The sequence below is a fragment of the Excalfactoria chinensis genome, chromosome 4, assembly GCF_039878825.1.
Source record: "Excalfactoria chinensis isolate bCotChi1 chromosome 4, bCotChi1.hap2, whole genome shotgun sequence".
Taxonomy (NCBI): Eukaryota; Metazoa; Chordata; class Aves; order Galliformes; family Phasianidae; genus Excalfactoria; species Excalfactoria chinensis.
The window spans coordinates 41,281,021-41,304,507 of NC_092828.1; the positions used below are offsets into that span (position 1 = coordinate 41,281,021).

The 23,487-nt window shown below is 41.9% G+C and overlaps 1 protein-coding gene across 19 annotated transcripts in view; it reads right to left on the reverse strand.

Moving 5' to 3' along the window:
- Positions 1 to 23,487, reverse strand: part of ADGRL3 (adhesion G protein-coupled receptor L3) — a 486,086-nt gene that overhangs the window by 138,074 nt on the left and 324,525 nt on the right. For all 19 annotated transcript variants that reach the window (XM_072336646.1, XM_072336645.1, XM_072336644.1 and 16 more), the window contains one exon: positions 5,742 to 5,822. In XM_072336646.1, the coding sequence (XP_072192747.1) occupies positions 5,742 to 5,822 (81 nt within the window). The remainder of the gene's footprint in view (positions 1 to 5,741; positions 5,823 to 23,487) is intronic.

Consider the following 23,487-nt stretch of genomic DNA (forward strand, 5'->3'; position numbering starts at 1 on the left):
ACAAGCCAACAGGAGGACTCTTGGCCTGCTGCGAGATTTCCGGGGGCTCTGACCACTCTGGGTATGACACCAGTTATTATCACTCGTGGAACCTAAATGAGGAATTTATAAATACTGAGCACATCCTATGTTCAAAGTAGCTGCCTGCTCCGGGGAAATCAGAATAACCCGAGAAGATGGACATTTCAGAACAAATCTGAATCGTGACAGCAGATTTTTGAAGAGCCGTGGATCACACTGGGAAAAGCATCATATACTTCTATCAGAGCTCACTCTCCATTATTTTCACAACCCTCTGTCACCACACTGAGCTGTTTGAAGACTCATCTCCAGTGCAGAAGCTGAGGCCTTTGAAAGAGCTGCCCATCAGGACAAAAAGTTGAGTTCAAATGAAAAATAATTAATCCAACAAATGATTCTATACAGACGTCTTCAAAGTAAGGCAGCTGAAAATTCACTGCACACGTAATGCTCATAGCCATGGCCAAACGTTTCCAATGACAGCCGCTTTACAGTGAGCTTACTGTGAACAGTTACCTTCAAATAACTAGTGAAACACCAGCTCTCAGATGAGAAAATTCTGCCTATGTTTGTCTTGCTTGTTGCAATCAATGAGTGTTTATTCCCCAGCTCAAGAGGAATTAGATCCTCTGGTGGTGTGCACATAGTGGCTGTAAAGGAAAAGCTCCAAGAGCAGTCACTGTTGGAGAAAAGGCTGAGCAAAAGCAAAGAAAATGACAGGAGAGAGCCAAAAGGAAGAGCAGAACATCATATAGCAACCCAGCACTGGGACAAAGGGAATAAGCTCACAAGGATGGGAGACCCTGACCACCATCCAGTGCATCCAGTCATCTTGGCTCTAAAGTGGTGAAATAGCCTCTCACCTGGACACTTCCTCCTAAAACATGGCAGGAAACTAATTTTGCCTTAAGAATCTGAAAGACATGTTGCTGTAACTAACCCCAAAGGGAAGGAACAAGGTTAAGTACAATTGGGACCTGGAAGAAAAGAAGGGATGCCATAAAGGACTCCCGAGTAAATTAAGGAGACTTGAGCAAAAACTGGAAAACCCTGGAAGGAGTAAGAAGGTATCTGGCCACCATCAGCACTGAGCAGAAATATCCAAACAACACATCTCTTTCGTAGCCTTGAAAATGGGAGTGGAAGGTAGGACAGTGGGTGTTTCAGGGCCTGGTGAGCATGAGACACATGGCTGTGTGCGTCGGCTTGAATTATCACAGGAAGTGCCACGGGGCCTCACTGTGCTTTGTCCCCTTTTCTGGGTCTGGGAAGGAGTGCTGGGCTGTGCAACCAGCCCTGCTGGTAACCGGCTGTCACATCCTCCCACATCATCTGCAAAGCCAGCGACCTTCTCCGAGACCTTTGGGAGGAGGAAAAGAAATGCGCAGAATGCGTGCATCCCAAAACTCAATCTATTTTTGGTAATAAGATTCTGCAGTGCTTCTGATGCTCAGGAGCAGATGACAATTCCTCGGACTTCGCAAATGTAAAGAGGAAGAAAAATGATAAAGTGGGCTCAGCTTTTGAGGGAAGAATGCACAAAGGGGCACACCACCGAGCTGGAGAGGAAAGGGGAAAAACAGCAAAACTTCTCCCAGATACCAAATCCTACAGGATTTCCTACAGGAGGAGATGCTGTCCCTAAGGAGGCTGAACCACATAACTGAGACTTACAGGAAAACAGTCCCGATACTTGAAATGGAACCAGAACAACCTCCTTGCTTGAGAAATATGCATGGAAGGGGGAGAACCTCCCATCTCTCCTTTATTTGCTATACATTCATAGAGCTGGGGAGCAATACATGGTTTTGCTTATAATTTCATGTTTTGGAAACACACTGACTTTAAGTATATCAATCTCCAAGACAACTATTCCCCTTGAGCTTTGACTTTGAAGGACACCTTTGCAAAATGCTAGCTCAATGGGGGAGGAGAGCTTCTTGAACTGCCTAGCTGTAAAAGCCAGGCATATATTTCATGTTTAATATGACTCCACATATACGCTGAAATCTGCTTCAATAAAGCTTTATAAATAGTTTTAGTGTGTGGATTCACTAAGTTTAATTCACTCTATCTACTGTATTTTAGTACCTGGCAGAAACTGAGTCCAAATGCAAAATTTAATTTATTGCTACATATGATAATTCCATCAAATTCCTTTCTAAGGCAGTGTATCAGAATCACCATTATCTGTGAAATTCCTTGCTACTGTCAGTAACCAATGATCCATTTTTAAACACAAGTTTAATTCTTTATACACTAGCCTCAAAATGGGAGGCTCAAGAGGTTGTAGAATAGCCCTGTGGAAAAGGGATCTGGGCATCTTGTTGATGATGAGTTGGATCTGAGAAAGCAGTGTACCCTGTAGCTAAAAGGACTAACCATACCCTGGGTGCTCCAGACCCAGCACTGCCACCGTGCAAGGGGAGGGGTTGTTTCACTCTGCTTTGCACTGTGCAGCCTCACCTCCAGCACTGGGTACAATTTTGGGTACCACAATACAAGAAGGACAAAAAAAAAACCCAAAAAACTATTAGGGATCATCCAAAGGAGGTCTACAAAGATAATTCTATGATTTCAAAATCCAGCCACCAGTCCAAGCTTGCATCATCATCAGGACCATGCATGATGAATATACAACTGCCACTTTGGAAACACCAATTTGTATTCAGTGGTCCAAGGTCTTATCTAAACCTGGAATCATTCTGCATATGGACAGTGTAAACAGGTGTGCAAAAATAATGCATCCGAATCATCAGACTGAGAGGAAGTATAAAAATAATGGTTAACACTGCTTCATATATAGAACTAATTTGAAAATACTCTCAAATTAAAAAGGGTGTGGGTAAAAATCTGCGTCTTGTTTCAAATGCTGATACAGCACCTTATTTCTATTAAGTGATTTACGGTGTCATTACTGCATTACTATACAGAGCAGTGGCTCAGAGTAATTACCCTGTAATGTATGATGACACTAATGTACTAGTAAACTACTGGAGTTTATACTCTATTCAGCATGAGCATCAGGACTCTGAAAGGCAGGTAAAAATGCACTGCATGCATAAACAATGTGGGTAAATGTCACCAGCGATAAAATTTTTAAGAAGGAGAAGGAAGAAGCAGTTACAAATAAATCTGCCAGCTGAGAATTGCAACTGCATAGACTCATAGCAGCACTAAATCTGTATGGTTTTTAATACAGGAAGGAAAGATGTTTTTATATCCCTAACCTGCCTCAATTTCCATTTATTATAATTAAAACTGTAAGGTGGCTATCACCTATGTTCTTCTTGTCACTTTAAGTGCAACACTAACCGGTAACTGGTGTTCAGCTTAGCGCTAGGGAGAGCATGGAAGGGAAATGAAGGGCATCAAAGCAACTAGAGTATTTAGTGGTTCGTGTTCACTGCTGTAACCTGGTACTCTAAATTTAAAGTCCCAGCTATTGAAATTGTGGAGAATCAACAACAGCTTCAGGATAGAGGTTGTTCTGTCCTCTTTTTTTTATAAAAAACACACCTTGTGGCAATGGGATAAAGCTTGAAACATAACCTGAGTGTGTCCCATCATCTCAGAAAATGTAGCCCAAAAAAGCCACCTCATAACTGCTACATACTTTGGAAAAAAAACAACCACCACATAATTTTTAGAACACCCTTATGGATTTTGGGCACTGAGTCTGGAAATGAGGCAGCATATGCAAGGCTAGATGTACATGTCCCAGGGCCAAAGGAAAACCTTGCTCTTCCCCAGGAGACAGTACCAATTACAATATTTTTAACACCCCCCCCAGACACCACCTAATGGATTGGCTGCCTCCCTGGTTTTCTTCCATTAAATTACACAGGGGATTCAAGTCCTTCTACCAGCATGTGGCACCAGTAATATCATTCCTTCCACACTAAGGAGTCCTTTCTTTGAAATGTCTCAGTTGGGGGGTGGATGGCCCAGTGGAAGCAGTTAATGTAGCAGTTTACATTGAACAAACTCCATTTTACCTTCTCTGCAAGTGCTGCAACTGTTCTGAAAGATAGACACTGCCCTGATCCTGTTGGTAGTGACATTCATCTTGCAGAGGTAGCTATGCTCTCCCAAACAGAAGATTACTGCAGGTTTTTATAATCCTTAGCTCTTTTACCTTGGAGAAAGTAAGGCACAGCATCATCTTTGCTGTTGTTTCATTCTCCTTGTTGTTCCATTTCATAAAGGCTGCTTCAGATCCCATGACAAAGTCGTACATTGACCTATTCTAATTAAGTTCTGAATCATTACATTCAACATCAAAGTAAGATTTGGGTGAGAAGGTGCTGAAATTTCTGTTTCTGCTTTACTGGAATGCTTCACTAAAATAAATGCTTCTGGCTGGCAAATTTTATTATAAACCTTGAGGTTTTCAAGTAGCTTTGAATAAGTTGACAACCTCTTATGTGTCAAATCTCATCTTTGGGTGTACCTCACCCAAAAATGAACGGAAACAGTAGACTGCCAGGGGTCTGTACATGATTGATCTGACTCACAACTAGCCTAGCTTCAGAGACAGCACTGTGAATCCGGCATCCTCTGCCATCCAGAACATAGTTCTGCCTCACAGAGATGCAAGACGAACTACCAATGAATAATTGTGCTGAGGCTGGTTATGTACAGCAAGAGTCAATTCCTTCATTTTCATTACTTCATCAGCTGAGAAAACACACATTCACACTTACAAAGGGAAACAAATGAGTTACAGACCAGGATGCATGGATGGTGATGGAAAAGCTCACTCGAACTTAAGACAGCCTTTCATGCCAAGCGCATTAATGGTATGCTTTCATTTAGTCTACAAAGTCCTTTGGCTATTGGAGGTGTAGGGATATGTTTGCAGTCGCAGCTGCAATTCACTGACACAAAGGTTGTTCTGTCCCTGAGAATATTAGAAATGCATGAAGAAGTGAAATTTAGAGGACAGATTTCTTCATATTATGTAATGACAGTGAGTCTATCCAGATTAATCTTTCATTAATATATTTTTCAACCACATACTCTTAGAGAAGCATATACCCACACAAACATGCTCTCAGCCTTACAGTGCTGGAGCAGAATGGCATAATCTCTGCAAAGGACAAGCCCGTACCCTTCCTGCCACTGCAACACATTTTGAAGGGTGGGAGAAAGGAAAAAAAAACAACAACCAAACAAACAAAAAACCCTAATCTATAGCGTATCTGCCTGCTAGCACATTGGCTGTCATATTTTCCTCCCATTCCTTTCTTACATAACACTCCTTGTGTTTGTTGTTCATACACATTCCTGAAGCTGATCAAGAAATTTCTTCGTATGCTGCTTTGATTTGTAGCAGTATGAATGCACACTCTGGGTCTGAGCCCATTTCCCCAGGCCAGGGGGAAAACAGTGAGGGTTCATCACAATGCAGCTAGGTAAAGATCCCCTAAATCAGGCTGAGAAATCAAAGGCTCATTTTCATATCACCTTATTTTCACAATTCAAAAGAAGCACGTATCTTAGCAGGGCTGCTCTGGGTTCAGTGCACATAAATTAGCTACTGATCAGGTAACCTAAAACTCTCTCATATAACACTTCCAGAGGAAATAATTTGTTCCTGAGCACTTGGACGAAGCACACAAACTTTCCTGCAGCCACTCAATGAACAAATGAATGATAAACACACGTCTTTGGCCCTTTCACAATGCGCATGCATGGAGACTGCACCTCTGACTCACCCTTAGATGGCGGTCGCTCCAGATCCGAATCGAGGTGGATCGGTGGGGCAATATAAGAAACCTGCCCATGGTGAGCCTGCCCTGTGGACAAATAAGTGTTTTAGTTGTAATGTTTTCCACAGAAATCTATTAGGGTATAATTAAACATAGAACATCTTTGTGGCTCAGGACTCAGAACAGGTTTGTGAGTATTTTTTCTAATGCACATTTTTCAATGTTCAAAATGAAGATATACTTCCATTTTGTAAAGGCACCTACTCATAACTTATACCTGTTTTACCACTACCATGTACTTTTGCACGACGTTCTTTTAAGAGGCCACGTGCCGCAGAAGTCAACCAGTTTCACACAAACCCATTTGATCTGTTAATTTCACTCTAAGAGGCAAGCAGGTACTTCTGTGTCACAAAAATTTCTAAAGGAAGTAAGGTATGAAGTACAACTGCATCTGTTTGTCCCATCTGCAGAAGATACACATACTGCTTTGAAAAGCTTAGCATTGCTTTCACCTGAATGGAAGCTTTTCAGTTCTCAACACTGCCATGCAGCTTCCCAGTAGGTAGAGACTCAATTCTTCTCCAGTAATTTGGAAGTAACTATATCAAGAAACTTTTATTTATAATAAAAAACATGTTGTTATAATTCATCTATTTACTGTAACAATTTACAGGGTTGTTAATCTCTTTTTCTAAACACGGAAAGTTAATGACACATAGATTACGATAACAGCTAGAGTAACCTTCCTGTTTCAAGTAATATTCGTGCTGCAATAAAAGCAGTTGATTCCTCTTATGAGGCACATTCCAAATAATTAATATGGCTCCCTGTTGACACTTGCTGTTGTTGCTCCAAGCAATTTCCAAGCTAGCATCACAAGCAGCAGAGCAGTGGTACACTCTTCAGGCTTCTTTGTAATGAAATCCAGGAATACCATGAGCATAGTATGTTGGTGCACATAATATGCTGAGAACGTCTCTTCAGGGGTATAAAATATTAATGGAAAAGGGGGAGAGGGGTGAAAGCATGTTTGAGCGGATGGCATGTATTTACTGCTTTACACTGAGGCTGACTTAGATAATTTGTATTATTAGCCATACAACAACTGGACATTATTCAGGCTTAAAGTCTACTGACACACCATAAATTCTATATTTGCTTTTAAGTGCTTTAACATGGGAAATCTGCTTCAGGCAAACCCATCGCTAATAATGAGTTACCCGCTTTCTCGTTCTTGTTTCCATGTTAAAAATCCATTTAATGTCATTAATGAATACAAGTCATCATCTAATAGCTGATTGGTTCTGCAGTGCAAATAGGCAGCCTGCTCTACTCCATGCTGCTCAAAGTGCAGATCAGTGCCCTTATGACTATGCAACAGGCTCCTTGTTTGCTGCATCCCAGACACTACCAAAATGCAAAATAACCAAGGTTGGAAGAGACATGTGGAAGTTGCTAGTCCAGTCCAAGGACAGCAAAAGTTAATTGCTCAAAACTGCATCCATTTTAGATTTGAAGGTCTCCAAAAAGAGAGACTTCGAAGCCTCTCAGGGCAACCTGTGCCAGTGCTCAGTCAAATGAAACAAGTTGCTGAAGGCTTTCATCTACTTGCTGCTGATATAAAACATGCCTCTCCCAAAAAGAATCAAACTTTACTCCTGTTAGACTGTATGCTTTTCACAATGCTAAATAGTATTAATACTGTATATAAAAGCAATGCATACAACACCTGTGCTTCATTTTCTGGGCATGAATGCCAACTTAGTCTGGAGACTCATCAGTCTTTCCATAGGGGAAACAAAATTTCTCCAGCTCACCACTGCTATCTGTAGCCCTTATTATGCATTCATGATCAAGATCCCTTGCAAACCTTCTTGTTCATCATCAGAATCCCACTTTTCCTTTGATTTTACTATTTCTGGCAATGGTGACATCCTAGGGGGCTGAGGGAAGAGAGCCAAGGGGCAGTGGCTGAAGAAGGCCTCAGCACAAGTACACAGAGGAAACTATTAAGTCAGGGGACAAAACTTGATTATCAAAGTAATGAGTCCTTCTAGATTTAACAGTATTAAATGTTTTACCAATGACTCATAGCATCATAGGACTACAGAATATACCAAGTTGGAAGGGACCCCTAAGGATCACAGAGTCCAACTCTTGGCTCCACACAGGACCACCCAAAATTAAATAACACATTAAATAACACAACTCCATTAAATAACGTAATTTTATCTAGTGAAACTATATAAGATCTTGAAGCTGATGTCACTGGCACAGCTAAAGTCAGTCACAAAGACTGACAGAACAAGTTTCTCCAAATTGCACCAATTCCTGTCCCTTTTATATGAGTTTAGCAGTTTTGGATGCTTACCTCAAGCTTCAGCTCTAAGACTGAGCATCCCCAGTCAATCATCTCCCCTCTCCAGGACCAGCTATCACAAAGAAACACTTGGAAAGGAGAATGTGTAAGTCTTATAAAAAGAGGGTAGAAACCCTCAACCTCTCCCTCTTCAAATCCCGCATTCCTTCAGCTGTTTACAGTACATGCTGGGTCTGTACAGCAGACCTTGTAGCATCACAATGTGGGACATGGGCCTCCTGTGCCCACATGACTGTCTCTCAGTCTATTAAACTTTGATGTACACCTGCGCATCTATTACTACAGAAGCCTATTTGATCTCACTTAAAAGCCTGAAGAGGTGCCCACTCTGAACTGTTGCTCGTGTATCTGTGCCTATGGGTGAGTAAATGGATGGTGTCAGGCCCTCCCCAAATTTCATGGAACACTCCAAAAATAACTGCACCTCTTCAAATTAGTGGCCCACTTCTTAATAGTTAAAAAGAAAAAGAAGAAGAAAAAAACCCAAAACTATTTCTAACAAAATACCAAAGGTCAAGATGCCTCTCTTGCTGATGGAAAGCTGGGCTTGCCTTGTATTACAACAGCTTGCACGGCCCTCTCCAAATCCCACTCTGACTATAACCATCTGGTGTTTCAGCAGCCAGCTCTCAGGTAAAAAAGTAAACAGCAATCAAACGTAATCAAAGTAACACGTGATGAAGTTGCCAATTTTGTATCTAATCACTTCAGTCAGGCTCCATTTCCTTTACTCTTCTCGCCTGTGAGGAGCAGCCACCATCATGGTCTGCTCAGGAGGGTGGACAGAGATGGTTGATGGCATGGTGCCCTGTAAGCAGCAGGAGAGGGGCAGAGAGACTGCTGTGCCATGTGATCGGCTGAAAAAAAGAAGGGTTAATGCTGGAGTGCTGCTGTGGTTCGCTCCCTCTCTGCTGCTTTTTTGCACAGCGTGCTGCAAGGAGTCAGGCATGGCCAACACTGCATAAACATCAAAAATGCTGCTTTTGCCAGTGGCTTTCATGCTCTCACCAACGTGTCCGGTCAGCCAGCACAGCCTGGCTCTGTTCCTTCCCTCTGCAGCACACTCAGGTGAAGCATAGTGAGCACTGTGGGCCCTGCCTTCTGTGTGCGAGGTTTCTCTTTACACTCAGTCACCGCCATTTTGGCAGCGTAGTACAGAGGTGGCCTGGCAAGTCCATTTGGTGACGTGGCCTCCCTCTGGAGGAGGAAACAGAGGAGATGTGAGCAGACTGAAAGAGTGCCTGGTTCACTATTACCATCAGGTCTGACACATGAAAGACGAAGCATCTCAGAAAGCCACTAAGTAACAAGAACAAAGATAGCATTTTGTGAGGAATGCCGGAAATGTAATAGTACGGCCCGAGGGATAACTTTGTTAAGGGATCTGGATGCTTACAGATATAAAATAAAAATTCACACATCTTCAGAAATCTGCCCTTCGGTGATTTTAGTCATCTAAAGATTCCATGATAATGAAACCACGGGAAAAAAAAAAACACATGCAGGCACTAACCAAAAACTAGCAATACAGCACACTTAGCTGTTTACATATTAAAAACACTTCCCCTGTCTCTTTTTGGAAACATACCCACCATTTGTGCACATGACAGTGCAGACCTCCCTCCCGACCCTGTTCCAAGCATCCAGCGCCTGGTTTCCTCCAGAGGTGAAAGTTCCCTTTCTTGACTGTCCCCGTCCATAGGAGATCACTGCAACACATTCTCTTTCTGTCGTGTCAGATTGCATCACTTGCTCTGTTTTCTACCCAGTTTCCAGCCTCCTTCGGTATGTTTTCACCTTCCACTGTCTCCCTTCTATTTTTGAGATCCTTCTAAGGCTGCCTAGCTAGCATTTCACGCAGAATATTTCATTTAATTTTGTGCCTGCAGCTCTCATGACCCGGAGTTCCCTTACACTGCCTCTGTCTCCTACATGCTTTCAGCACCTTCGAATACAGCCACCTCTGTGGACTGAATTCCTCATTCTGTTTATCCGTTCGCTTGGATTACTAATGAGTAAGTTAATAACCGTGAAACCGCACGTTAATTCCCAATCCTAACCCTAACCCTTTGATTTCAGTTCTCCACCTCTTTTTTTTTTTTTTTTAAATTTTAGTTATTTATTTATTTTTTTAATAACAAAGGACTCTGGACACACACCAGTTAATCTGAATATGGGCATTCGAAGAGAAAGTCTCAGAAAACACATTGACAGTTTTTTACCAAAATAATTACATATACAATTTCATTTCTACACTGCAGCTCTCCCCTCCCAGCTGAACAATTCGATTTTTACAAGCAATCTAGTTTGTCTGGTATGAGCTGATCTGTAAAAGACAACATTACTTTTGGACCAAATTTCTGTAATCCTTCATTAACAGAATTTAATAAATAAATAAAATCTAGTTCATTATCTAGCTGAAGACCACATCCAATTTGTTGGATTGCTATTTCCAAGATCATCACTCTTATCCTCTTTAATTTCCAAAATCAGCACATTTTTCTTGCCCTTTTTTTCCTCCACCCATGGGTCTTTTTGAACAACATAACATGTAGGCATATATAAAAACATATGGAAAGAGAAATTAAAAAGCTGCAGGCTTGCTAACAAAGTCTACTGACATGCCATTAAACAAATTTCATTTAGACCTATGACTCTGCATATATTCAAGCTTCTCCCAGCAGCCTTTTTACTGACTTTTACCGATGATTATCTTTGCTAAACATCATTTCCTCACTGTCCACCCTTTTCCATTTTGCATTAAAAGCTTTCTTTTTAAATAAAGCTTTTATAGAGCCATTCCCTACCTCAGACATGTCAGAGTTAGCACTGATTCTGTCCACTGCTTCATTTACTCACAGACTTTATTGGAGTTTCTTTCTTTCATCTGTACATCACTCTTTCGTTTCCCTTTTAACTCCTTAGGGTTACTATAAGTCACCCACTCTCCCTTCCCTCCCCCTCAGGCTTATTTCCTTGTCCTTCCCTGGAAGCCTCATGTACTTTTGAATACAATAAATCCCTCTTTTCCAAATAATGTTCTCTGAGTACATTAGCTCTGCACTTTTGCCATTTTGCCTCTTCCGTTTCATACCTGAAATGATTGTGAGCTTAAAGCAACTGCAAAGAAATAAGTATGGTACCTGTGAGCAAAGTTGCACAATGTCTGTGAGCAGGGCAGGGATGCTAGGAGCAGCTCTAAAACAAGGAGGATGGGGTCTCTGGCACCATGACCATAGGGTGAGCACATGGTGGCTGCATGCAGACAGTTTCCTGATCACAGCTACTTTATGCACTTACAGATTACCAAAACTAGAATCTCTGGACAACCTACAAGCTGTGCCAAAGAGGGTGTACCTGCACAGTTAACACAACAAGCAAATGTTTCTTCTCCCATTCCATGCTTGACTGGAGTGAAGCTATAACACTGCAACTTCATTCTCTGCTTCTGAAGCTGCTTCAAAACGTGCATAATTGCAGCTCTCTGAAATGTATATATTGTGTAGATACATCTTAAGATACATGTGTATAATGTATCTTAAATTCCACATGTAATATAAAGTCTGAGTGTAGGAGATGCAAGACTGCATAGCAAAGCACATCTGATTTTTCCAGTACCTACCAGGGCAACACAGGGCTGTCAAATGCAAACCCCGGAGCCAAGGAAGAAACGTCTCTAAAGGAAGCAGGGAGAGGTGAGTTGGGTGGATGTTTAGCTAAGACCCTGTCACGCATGCACCTCATGATTTAAAGTAAATGCAAATCCACAAACAGAGCCTGGCAGCATATGTGTGAGCAGAAAGCATGATAAAATAGGCTAATCTTTTCTGAGGATGTACTATTCTTGCTTTGAATCTGTCACAACAAACAGCAGCCCTAACCATGAGGGAAAGGAAATCAAAATGGCCTTTTTGGCCATTTGACAGTCATTACTTGGGTGGCTCTACGCTAGCTGAGTTTTTAGGAGCATTTTGCAACTGAGATTGGAATTACATACAAAAATGTTGGCAAGAATAATGCCAGAGGAATGGGTTAAAGACTGATTATTACAGCAGCTGAAGCAATTGGACACTTTTCTCTACTGGCAGCTGTGTACTTTCAAGAGAGCTTTTAGGAGTCAGAAACTCAAGACACAGTGGAAGTCAGGGGCAAGGAAGCTTCTTCAAGCCACAATGAGACTCTTCCCTTTGCTGTGCAAATGTTGTAGTTTGAGTTCTGTGTTTATATGAACCTTACCCCTCTGTTAAAGACTTAAAACATTTGTTTTATGAGGGCTTTAGCTCTGCAGACTCCAGTACGTGTCCCAGAATTTATCCTGACTGGTATACAAGGGGGGAAAGAAGAAGAAAAAGAGTCAGGAAATATTCCACACATGCTGTTATAATTGAATAATGTTAAATACCTCCTATCTTCCCCACAGACAGCAGCAGGTGAGGGAAGGCCCCCTCCAGGTCTAGCTTTCTCCAGAGCCTGAGGCAGGGAGCTGACCTGCATTTTCTAAGATCTGCTCCCCAAAAGCTTGCCAGCAAGCTAAAAGAAAGACAGCACATCATATTACTCTTCTCTTGCCAGATGTGTTCATTGTGTTATGAAATATGATTTACCTATCACCTGCACTGGAAACTGGGGAGGGGAGAGTGATTTTGGTGCAGATGAAACCAAGGGGTTTGGAGCAAATATAATACTCAAAGCCCTGGAGGAGATGACAAATATCCATAAGCAAGAACTGCCCAGAGTGGGTTTAGCAATGGCAAATACAGCTGCACCTCAGGAGATTTTCTTGGCCACCTCTCAAAGATTTAATCCGATACGAGGAGGGCTGTGCCAACTCTTACTGTCCTTACTCTGTTCTATTCCCAAAAGTCAACCAGGAAGTTTTCATCTGCCTTAATGGGTTGTGGATCAAGTCCAGCAAAATCTGCCTCAGACGAGGCTGAAAAGACTTGATACAGAAAAATTTAGAAGAGTTTTTTGGGAGAAACCTAGCCAAAGCCATCCAGTCCATCTCCTGTAGAGGCAAAATAGTTCCTTATGTTGTTTTGAAAGGTATCTCCTTGAGGCTGCCCACTGCTTCCTCCAAGGTACTAATCAACAGATCTCGCTGTCAAGATTTCATCTTTGTTTTTCCTTTCTTGGAGGAGAGATCCTAATGCCTTCCTGCCTCAGATATTTCTGCCATACTTTTTTTCCCTCTTGCTTGTTCTTTTTCAACAGCTTCGCTTTTTAGGGTCCTGTCCTTTATTGCCGTGCTCTCAGTAGCGCTTATATTTACTCTCCCCACCCCTACAATCAGCATTATCAAACAAGGATGCAACTTCACATTATAGCTAACCAATTTAACAGTGGTCTTCACAAGGCCATGGATTTCCACCCCCTTCCTTGCAGCAGATCAGACAATTAATGCAAGTACAGATCAAGCTAGAGCTGATCTGATGGAAAGCGACCCAACAAAAACACTAATTATTAGTTTTCTGCTGGCTCAATGAGCACATCCAACTCATCCTGCCATAGGAGCAGTGCCAGAGCCAATTGTATTGGTTTTTAATATACAGATGGTAACAAATGTACAGAAGGTATAAGTGAATAAGTAAAGGAAAAACTCACCAATGGTGGTGCCTTGGCTGAAGAAGCTGGGGCAGTCCTCACTGGTGAGCAATCTCCAAGAGATACTGCTTCAGTGGGAGTCAGCCCTTAAATGAGGTCTCAGAGGGGATGGAGTCGAGCTCCACCCCTCCCGGGAGCACAGCTACATCACTCTCACCTGTGCTCCCACAGCTGACCCCATACTTGCCTCAGCTGATTAATCAGAGGTTCAGGCTGTGATTACCAATCTCCCATACACCAATACAAAGGGAAGGGTAAGAGTGACAGAGCCAGGGTGGAGGGGGAATGGGGACAGCTATCAGTCTCGTTGAAACATAACCACACCTGTGAACAGTAGGAGCACTGTATCTAGATGCTCCATTCTTGCACAAGAATCCTTGCCCTGGAGACTCCCACCAGTTGCTTCCTTTCTTTGCCACCTTTCAGACAGCTTTTAATCTACCTGCCAGTATATTTTAGAGTGCTATATCTCACAGCTCCAGGTCAAAGGTTTTATTGAAAGCCATACGTGTGACAGCATGTTTACTCTTCACATATAAAGCCTACGACACAGCCCTATCTTTCTGTTAGTTGGGCTGCCATTAACACAGGAAGGGGAGCAGTGGGGAAGAAAAGAAATCAGGCAGTAATTCTTGTTACACTGAGCCTAAAATTCAGTGGCGAGGCATCTGGGGGGGTTGTCAGAGAAATCAGCAGAGGACTATATGGCAGGAGACACGTTTGAAGCAGACAGGTAGATGTGTGACTCACCAGCATAGGGAGGGTAATTGAAGTGTCTTGTAGTTTCAAATATTGTGAGATGTGGTCCAAGAATTTGTCACTTTTGCTTTCTTCCATTTGTGACAGCCTACAGCAGATGTCCACTACAATATGCTTTTACTTTCCAGTCTACATCTTTGCATGCTTAGCGTGGTCTCCATCCCCCATAGCTCCATGGTAATACCTATATCCCCACTGTGATCTTTTCTCCCCCATCGGTTCCCAAGCAGGTAAGATCTCACCTTCACTCACCTTCTGTGTCAGACACATCTTTCCCCAGGAATCCATGATGGCAAGTCTACAAGAAACAGTTTCAGCATACAGGGTTGCTTCTCCAGCTCCCTCACATGCATCCACTCATCTTGGTAAATGACCCTCATCACCACACAATCACAAAACACGCTTTAATTCTGCACTTTCTGTGACTCAAGAGTGACTGCAGCCCAAATGGGACTGCCAGACAATAAAGAGTTACAGGAATCTTCTTCATTACAGGTATTTTTATCCACTGTTGTCATTAAGAAAGTGCAAGAAGATGAGTAATTTGTTTTCCAAGAGGGTCAGCACACCCTAACTTCATTAATCACTTCTTTTGATCTACTACAGAAGCTCTGAGACAAGCAGCACAGCCTGCCTCGCTCTGCTTCTAACTTATTACCAAGTTCGAGCTAAACTAAGGAGCAGAGATGTTGCAAGAGGGGATGTATTTAATCCTACAGCAAGCGATCAAGCAGGAAAAGAGATTAACACTAAAGAAATTAAATGAGAGCAGGTATTTCCTCCATTAACTTAAAAAAACAAACGAACAAAAAATAAAACCCAACAGTAATCTAAGCTCTTTTTCTTTTTTTCTTCTTTATTTTTATCGTTTTTTTTTCTTTTTGAGATAATATAAGTTATGTCTCAGCGTGAAGGACATGGCTGCCTGTAGAGAGATTTTGACAACTCCCCTCTGAGTGCTAAAATGCTGTCAGCTGAAAAACCGAGCTGTTTGGGCAAATTGATCCAGCTCTGACAGACTTCCTCTCTGTTTTAATGTTTTCTGTCTCAATCAAAAACCATCTAAAGAAGTCAGGTTTGCGGATCCATTTGGAGAGGGGGGAGAGGAGGGCAGATCACCTACCTTTGCAGCACAGCATTTTAACCTAGATGTCAGGACAGACCTGCCACAGGGAGGGGAAGGTCTCAAAAATCTCTCATCCTCCCAACTGTGCTGTACACAGAAAGGTGATTTCTCTAGCAACCATATATAGCCTCCCTGACTACCAATGAGGGCCGAATCTATACATACATTTTGCAAGTAGACAGTAACAGTATAGTGAGCAGAGCTTATAGGCCAGGGTTTATCTCCAATGCCACTAACAGGCAAGCAGCTAGAGCAGCTGCCCAAGAAAGCTTGAGATTTCATCAATAATCATTAGGAATCATCTCTCCCTTCCTCAGCCAAAAGAAAATGAAATCTGAGCATTTTTAAGCTTTGTCCCTAGCTGTGAATATATCTGTAACCTTTCTGCATCAGTGACAATTTTGAATACAATTTTTGATGGTCAAATCCTGGGAGTACTCTTACCACTTTATAGCAAAGATTAAGCATGCTGCTGTCACAGTCAGTAAAAGACCATCTTTTCATATTGCCTCAATTGGGCACTCCAGAAATCTCTAGTCCAGTAGGGCGAAGCAGTGCCAAGCAACTTAAAAGTGTCTTACAAAGTCAACTTGGGGCATTGTTTTTGCTTTCTTTTCACCTTTGCAATAACAGCTTTACAACTTGACTGCTGTCCTGCTCACGGGGTGCTTCTCCACAGTTTTTTCTAGTGAAGTCTTACAGCACGGTGATTTTTATTTCTCTTTCTACTTCACCCGCTTGTTGTCAACTGAGCTAGGAGAACCCATGCTCAATGTGGCCACCTTTCAAAGATTACTTTTGAAGATTTGTGCAGTAGAACTGCTAATTTATAAATGATAAGAAATCTAAAGTCAGTACTGTAACAATGACAGTTCCAGTGAAGCTCACTACTGACTTCATAAACATAATTATGTCCCCTTCTATTGCCTCACAAAACCAGAAACAACACGGAATGTTTCACCATCTGTCCCTCTCATTCTGCAACCTTGCATTTGCTTCCTTAAGATGGACAGAGACTGAGAAGTTTGCAGTCGGTCAGAAACTGTACAAGCCCACCAACTCCAATATAACTGCACAGAGTATAGGTCCATATATCAAACATCGTTCTACAGAGCAGATGTCTGTTTCATACAAGACCTTTTATTATTATTATTATTGTCAGTTTTTTTTATATTTGGAATCTAAGCTTCCTCAACCATGTGTCTAGATTATTCTTATCTTAGTTCCCACGATGTAACTGTAAGGCCTTTGGATGACAGTTTTGATTACAAGTCTGCACACTTCCTAGAAAAACACAATCCTGATTGGTACTTGTTGAATAATGCATACTAATTCCAGCCTGAGCCTCCTTCGCATTGAATGAGTCATGGTGGATGTCTATTCTCTGCAGCAGGCAGCAGCAGGCTCTACAACGGCACTGCTCTGTGCTACCAGCACTGCGACAAAGTACTTCAGGTTCCCAGATTTCCTGATACATCAGTCTGTCTGCATACATGCAAGGGGAAGAGCCAAGCTACACTACACAGTTTGTTGCATCTGTCTGGCTCAAAGAAGGATTACAGGAGGCATGCAGCATGACTGGAAATCAAGTAATAGAGTCTGAAATGTACATCAAAAAATGACATTTCAACCCAACCAGAAACTCTTTCAGCTCCTTCTGCCTTACGTTCATCTTTTCAGTGAAAGATGATGTTACAAAATTAATAGAAAACTTCAGTTCTGAATATTTACCTTTGCAACAGATGATAATCAATTTGTACTCAGTCATATATTTCACCACCTCCAAAACAGAATGATTGAACAGCTCAATGCAAGAAAAAAGGATTTTCTTTTTCATTTAGAGGCTCAACTCTTCAGTTGCTTCAATGAATGTACACTTCCATATGCCTACAAGCTAGTCAACCTAGTCCTGACCACTATCTCAAGCTAAGCTCCCTCAAACAGGCTAACCTTTAACCTCACATTTGAGTCTCTGAAATAGTCTCCTGATCAAAGAACTGACAAATGCAAGCTTCAGTTCTCTGGCTGAACTAGCAGCTGTCAGTAATGTGATGCCCTCTCATGATCTGAACAAAGAAGGAACACCAGTATTTCTGAATAGTTGTGCAAATGACGTGGGATTTGAAACTTGCAGTAAGTTGGTTTCACACTGAGCAATGATTATGACTTCCTCATTGCTGAGTATGAATATATGCTTGTCTTCTCTGGATCAGGGGAAGGACAAAGCAACTGCATTTAGTTGTTGTTTTGTATCTCGTAGCATTTGGGGTTATTCCAAAGAACATGTAGATGGTTTGATGCTCAAAGGAAGAAATGATTTCTGGGTTTGCTCCTTGGGACTGAATTCCCACTCTCAGAAATATTGGCTATTACAGCTCTGATTGCCATAATAGTTTCAACTGAAGCAGCAGTGGCTACTTAAGCAACGGCCCCTGCAGGTGGAGGCAAGTGTCACTTAGGAAGGTGGCTTTGCTACTCCCTGTGTCAGTCTATCATTTCAAAGTGAGCTTAAGCTCATTCTCAAAGGTGACCTTATTAGTGTGGGAACTCAATCTTTCACTGTCCTTCCCAGCAGGGACAACTTAATTAGATATAGGGTTTCCTTCTCAAGTTACTGGGTTTGAGGATTCATGCTGTTGTTACTTCCAAGCAATTCAAACAAAGGCAAACACAACAAATGGGGGAGGGGGGGGAATTCTGAAAACAAACAAACAAAAAACACAGATCAAACCTGACACATCTCTGAACAACACAGAACTTGCTTTCACAGTAGGATGGAGACCCTGGCATTCAATCCCATAGCGCTAACACTGAGGGAGCAAGTCCTCTGAAAGTATTTTCCTTTTCAAGAAGCCAGTCAAAAATCTCCAGTTAGTTTCATGTAGACGAGAAGCCAGATTGCAAACTGCCCTATACTTGAGACAAAGGTGGCTTTTTGCAAGGTTTAAACTACTGGGATATTTTATTAAGGGGTGAGACCAGGGGGAAGGGTTCAATTACAGGAAAAAGTGGAATGGAACAAAATATCTCTATTACTGATTGAGGGTAGATTCTGCACTTTTTGCTTATGAGCTGGATGAGCAGGGAAGCAGATTTTCCCCAGGTACCTCAATCACACTGATTGCAAAGGTTACAAATGACCAGAACAAGCTTAGAGAGCTCACAGAACAAACTGGAAAGAAAAAGAAAACAAACAAACACACAACAACCTGTGAAAAAACCTTGCTTTGTAAGGAGCTTGAAATGATACTGCTCCAAAGCTGGTGCTGGAAAGACACTTCACAGACAACCTCAAGGATGTCAAAGTCAGGAGAGACACCCCCAAATTCTGAGATTGCATCCTAGTGCTTTTAATCCAAAAGCAAAGAGAACCCACCAAAATGTTTCGTATTATGGATCTAGACATTCCTTTCTTGTGTCCCAGATCTTCACAAATTATATTTTAAAGCTTTTCTTCCCACTAAGAAGCGCAAGAATACCTTTGTACTTTTAAACAAAACTGAATATGTCATGATCATACAGACAAGCTCAACAATGCTGTCAGTAGAATTGACAGCTCTGAAATTTAACTTCAGAACCAAAATGCAGAGCTCATTCTCACAAAAATACTTGCACTTCTGAGGGGCACTGAGGAGACGAAGGGAGCAGAGTACAAATGCCAGACGCCCAGCCCCTTTGGTGCTCTGATAGCAAAATCAAGCTGCTGAGCTCTGCACAGGAACCTTGTCCTGTCAGATCCAATGAGACAAACCATCACAGGGAGATGATGAGTTGGGAACTGGAATATCTCCAAACAGCCAAAATATCTGGGCAGCTCCAGTCTGCTCAGATCCATGATACCATGAATTAGGGGTTACGTTTTAGCTATTCAGGGCGTATACCAGACACATGCATAGAAACACTGACACAGCTTGAATTGTTAATGGGAGAATGGGAGGTGCTGCAGGACATCCAAAGAAGGGCAACAAGGCTTGTGAAGGGCTTGGAGAATATGCCCTCCAAGGAGACTGAAGGAACTGGGGCTGTTCAGTCTGGGAAAGCAAAGGCTGAGGGGAGACCTTATTGTTGTCTCCAAATACATGAAAGGTGATTGCAGCCATGGTGGGGTTGGTCTCTTCTCACTGGTGACAGGTGACAGGACAAGGGAAAATGGCCTCGAGTTGTGCCAGAGGAGGCTTAGTTCGGATATCAGGAAACACTTCTTTACAGAAAGGGTTGTTAAGCACTGGAATAGGCTCCCCATGGAGATGGTTGGGTTACCATCCCTGAATGTGTTTAAAAACTATTTGGATGTGGTGCTCAGGGACATGATTTAGCAGAAGGTTGTTAGAGTTAGGGCAGTACAGTTAGGTTATGCTTGGACTTGATGATCTTTGAGGTCTTTTCCAACCTGAGCAATTCCATCATTCTGATTCTAAATCATCTTTGAAATAGTAAGTCAGGTAAACTGACAGCTAGACAAGCAAGGAGCTGCATGCCCAGAGGCTGCAGGGATGGTAGGCAACTTTCAAGACAAATGGCCACATCTTCAGGTGGCACAAACAGCTGCACTGCAATAAGCAGGGCTGCATTTTAGAAGCTGAAGATCCAGTCACTCTAGCTGAAGGATCTGTGGACAGTACCAGTGATACAAACAGCAACCAACTGCATTCAGCTGGGAAGAAGCCACTGTTCAGGAAAGCAAAACTGGATAGTTTTACAGTGATCTCTAATACAACGCAGGAGCTTGTGATATAGCCTGGCTGCCAATGAGAGCACTGAGCTCCTCTCTCAGTAGGTTTCTTTACAGGGGGCAGGTGGGAAAAAAAAAAAGAGATGGGCTTTCTGGCCTTATCCTCTGACCATCATCAGAAGCCAGTATGGATCTTCATTCCCATTCATTAATGTGGGCACTATTCAACAAACTGATTCATCTTACATTTTCAGTGGATAGAAGACAAAGGAAAACATCCATTCTATCATAATCACCATAACTTAATGATTATCCACCAAAACTTCACCAGATCTCCTGTTAAGTATAAGGTTTCCCACATGAAGAAACTAGGGCCATCTGAGGTCAGCAGTCCTACCCCTCACATTTAAGCTAGGAAAACTGTAGGCAAATGAAGGCATTGAAAACTTCAGAACCGATCAGTATGAATAACCAGAGGACAGGCTGCTGTCAGGGAGAGATTGTGTAGACACACTTTGATGTCAGCAAACACTTTCTGATCTGGTTCACATCTCCCAATTTCAGATCAAAGGTCCAGAATTCAATTTTAACTACCATCAATACAGCACTAACATGGACAGAAAAGATTACAAGATAAGTGCAGTACGGATGCAATGAAACGAGAAAAAATCATGACCATCTGAGGATGCAAAATATGACTCAACTAGAATTACAATGAACCTTGAAGTATTCAGAAGATGCTGTTGTTGAAGGAGAGCCCCACAACATCAAGAGGAAGACTATGCCTGCACTACTAGGAAAAGACTGTGCACCTTTCATATTAGTGAAACTCTCATTCAGAAACCCTGGAAAGGCACCAAGGCTAATTTTTAACCAAAGTCATCTGTGCTTAGCTCTGCAACAACTGATGGCCTCATAAAAAAGACTGTATTCACAGCTAGCTCTGCTGGCCAATTCTCACTCGCGTCTGCTTCTGGCATTCCACATTTTCAGCCACATTATGCACATTGCAGCTCCCCTTGCTGGTTTGTTGTTAGCACGAGGCACCCAACCATCACAAACTCTGGCACATGCTGCAGACCCTGCTAAATGCCAATCCCTCTATATGAGCCTGAAGCTGAATCTCAGTCTTTGCATCTAGCAATAGACATGCAATATGCAGATTTGTCTTAGTATGTAATTAAACACAGCACAATCCTGGTTAACTTGAAATTCGAAATGCAGGGTGGAACACAAAGGTTTGCTCCCTGCGCAGAGTTAAAGCGCTGGTTTTTAATGTAGACAAATGTCACCACTGGGCATAGTTAGAATATCTTCCTAATACGAGATTTATGAAGATAAAAGATTCCATGCTGGAATTTCAAATAAATAAATCATCCAGTAATTCATTTGGTGTGCTCGCTCCTTTTGCTCCAAAGCAAAATACAGGGTACATGATTGATCTTACCCAGTGATCAACAAAATTCAAGCAAACAAAATTCCCTGGTCAGTCCAGCAAGAACTGTTGGGATTTTCCAACGATTGCCACCAGCACAGGAAAGTTATGAGCTACAGAAGAAGGAAGAGTAAGAAAGAGTCACAAAATAGCCATAGGTTCAGATAGAAAGGTCAGGAAATATTCCTTGGTAGATCCTCTCTAGGCAGCTATAATACGTAGTTTCTCTGCTTGGACTAATAATGAAATGAGTCCAGGCTCAAATCAACTACAAGCACGTTACATCACTCCAGCAGGGCTGAAGGGCCACGAGTCCAAACCTGTATTGGGCAGAAAAACTTGCCCTCTGAGAAAAATTCTGACATGCAACATCCTTATTTTGTCATTATGTTCAATATAAAGCTAACATTTCTGGAGGAATGTGATTTTCACAGAATGCTGACTCAAAGATAACCAAACCTTTTTTTGTTTCCTAGGACTGACTTTTTTTCTCCCTTGGGTAATATTAAAACATTCCATGCTAAACATAACATTAACATTTAAAAGTAACAATATTTTAACATTACTGATGGCAACGGTAGCATCCAAATTACTTGTTTTGATACTTCTCTGCCAAAAAAAGTGCAAGTTCCTGCAAAGTCTTCTGATTTTGTACCAGTGGGACATTTTCCAACATTAAAAAAAAAACATACCATTCTGATGAAAATTCATTAATATGCTGCGGTCTAAATGTACATTTTCCTACATTTAAGGCTCAGGGCAGCAAAAAAAAAACCCTTTAACCTTACTAGAGGAAGAGGCTGCAAGCAGTGGTGTTCCAGCTGTCTCCATTTGCCAACTGCATGACTTGGACTGAGTCTTCACTAACTGTAGGGTGGCTTAGGAAATCTGCCCATCTCTTCCCAACTGCAGTACCAAGCTTTGCTTCACCACTGCGGTTTGATCCAGTCCTTTTCCCAAAGCATTTGATCTTGGTTAACCATCTGATATTATCCAATAGAGGCCACAACTGTTTCTACTTTGCCGCAGGTCTACTTTACACTAGTCTTGCCTAGAGGACTCTACAGGCCAGAACGTAAGTAAAGTGAAAGAAACATATCAATTCTTTACATTGCATTTGGAGTGACGTGGGGAATCAGACCATTTGTTCTGCATAGCATCTTGATGTCTGACTGAAGTCAGGGAATCCTACCAAATGCTTGTATCTAGCAGAGCACATGCATTGCTTATAAAAGATTCCACCAAGGAGAAAAAAAAAAACAAACACATACACAATACAAAAATCTCTTGTCTGTAAAGCAACAAGTATGTCCCTGCCTTCTGTGAAAACAAAAGTATATTTAGTTTAATCACCTTGGCAACTGAGCCAGCTTGCAAACTCTACTTTTTCAAATATATCTAATCAACGTGAAAGTATCTCTCCCTCTATACAGAAACACACGCGCGTATATATTTATATAAAATGTGTACAGCGCACTGTTGATAGTACTTCCTCCAGTATTAGCTGCAGACAAGTCTGTACTCAGTGTCTGATTTCAGCTGCCAAAAGATGAAGTCTGAATACCAAACAGACCTAAATTTAAATCTCAAAGATGTGAGGCTTTCTCCAAGCAAGTCAAAGGGCCCTGCAGATGCCCCTCCAAGAGAAGCACCCTAGAGAAGCAGGATGACATCCTTCTGGAGGAGTGCTGCTTCCATGACACAGCCATGGACTCCAAGGCAGTTTTTTCAGCTGCTATTTAGAAATGAAGATAACTCTGACCTTGAAACACT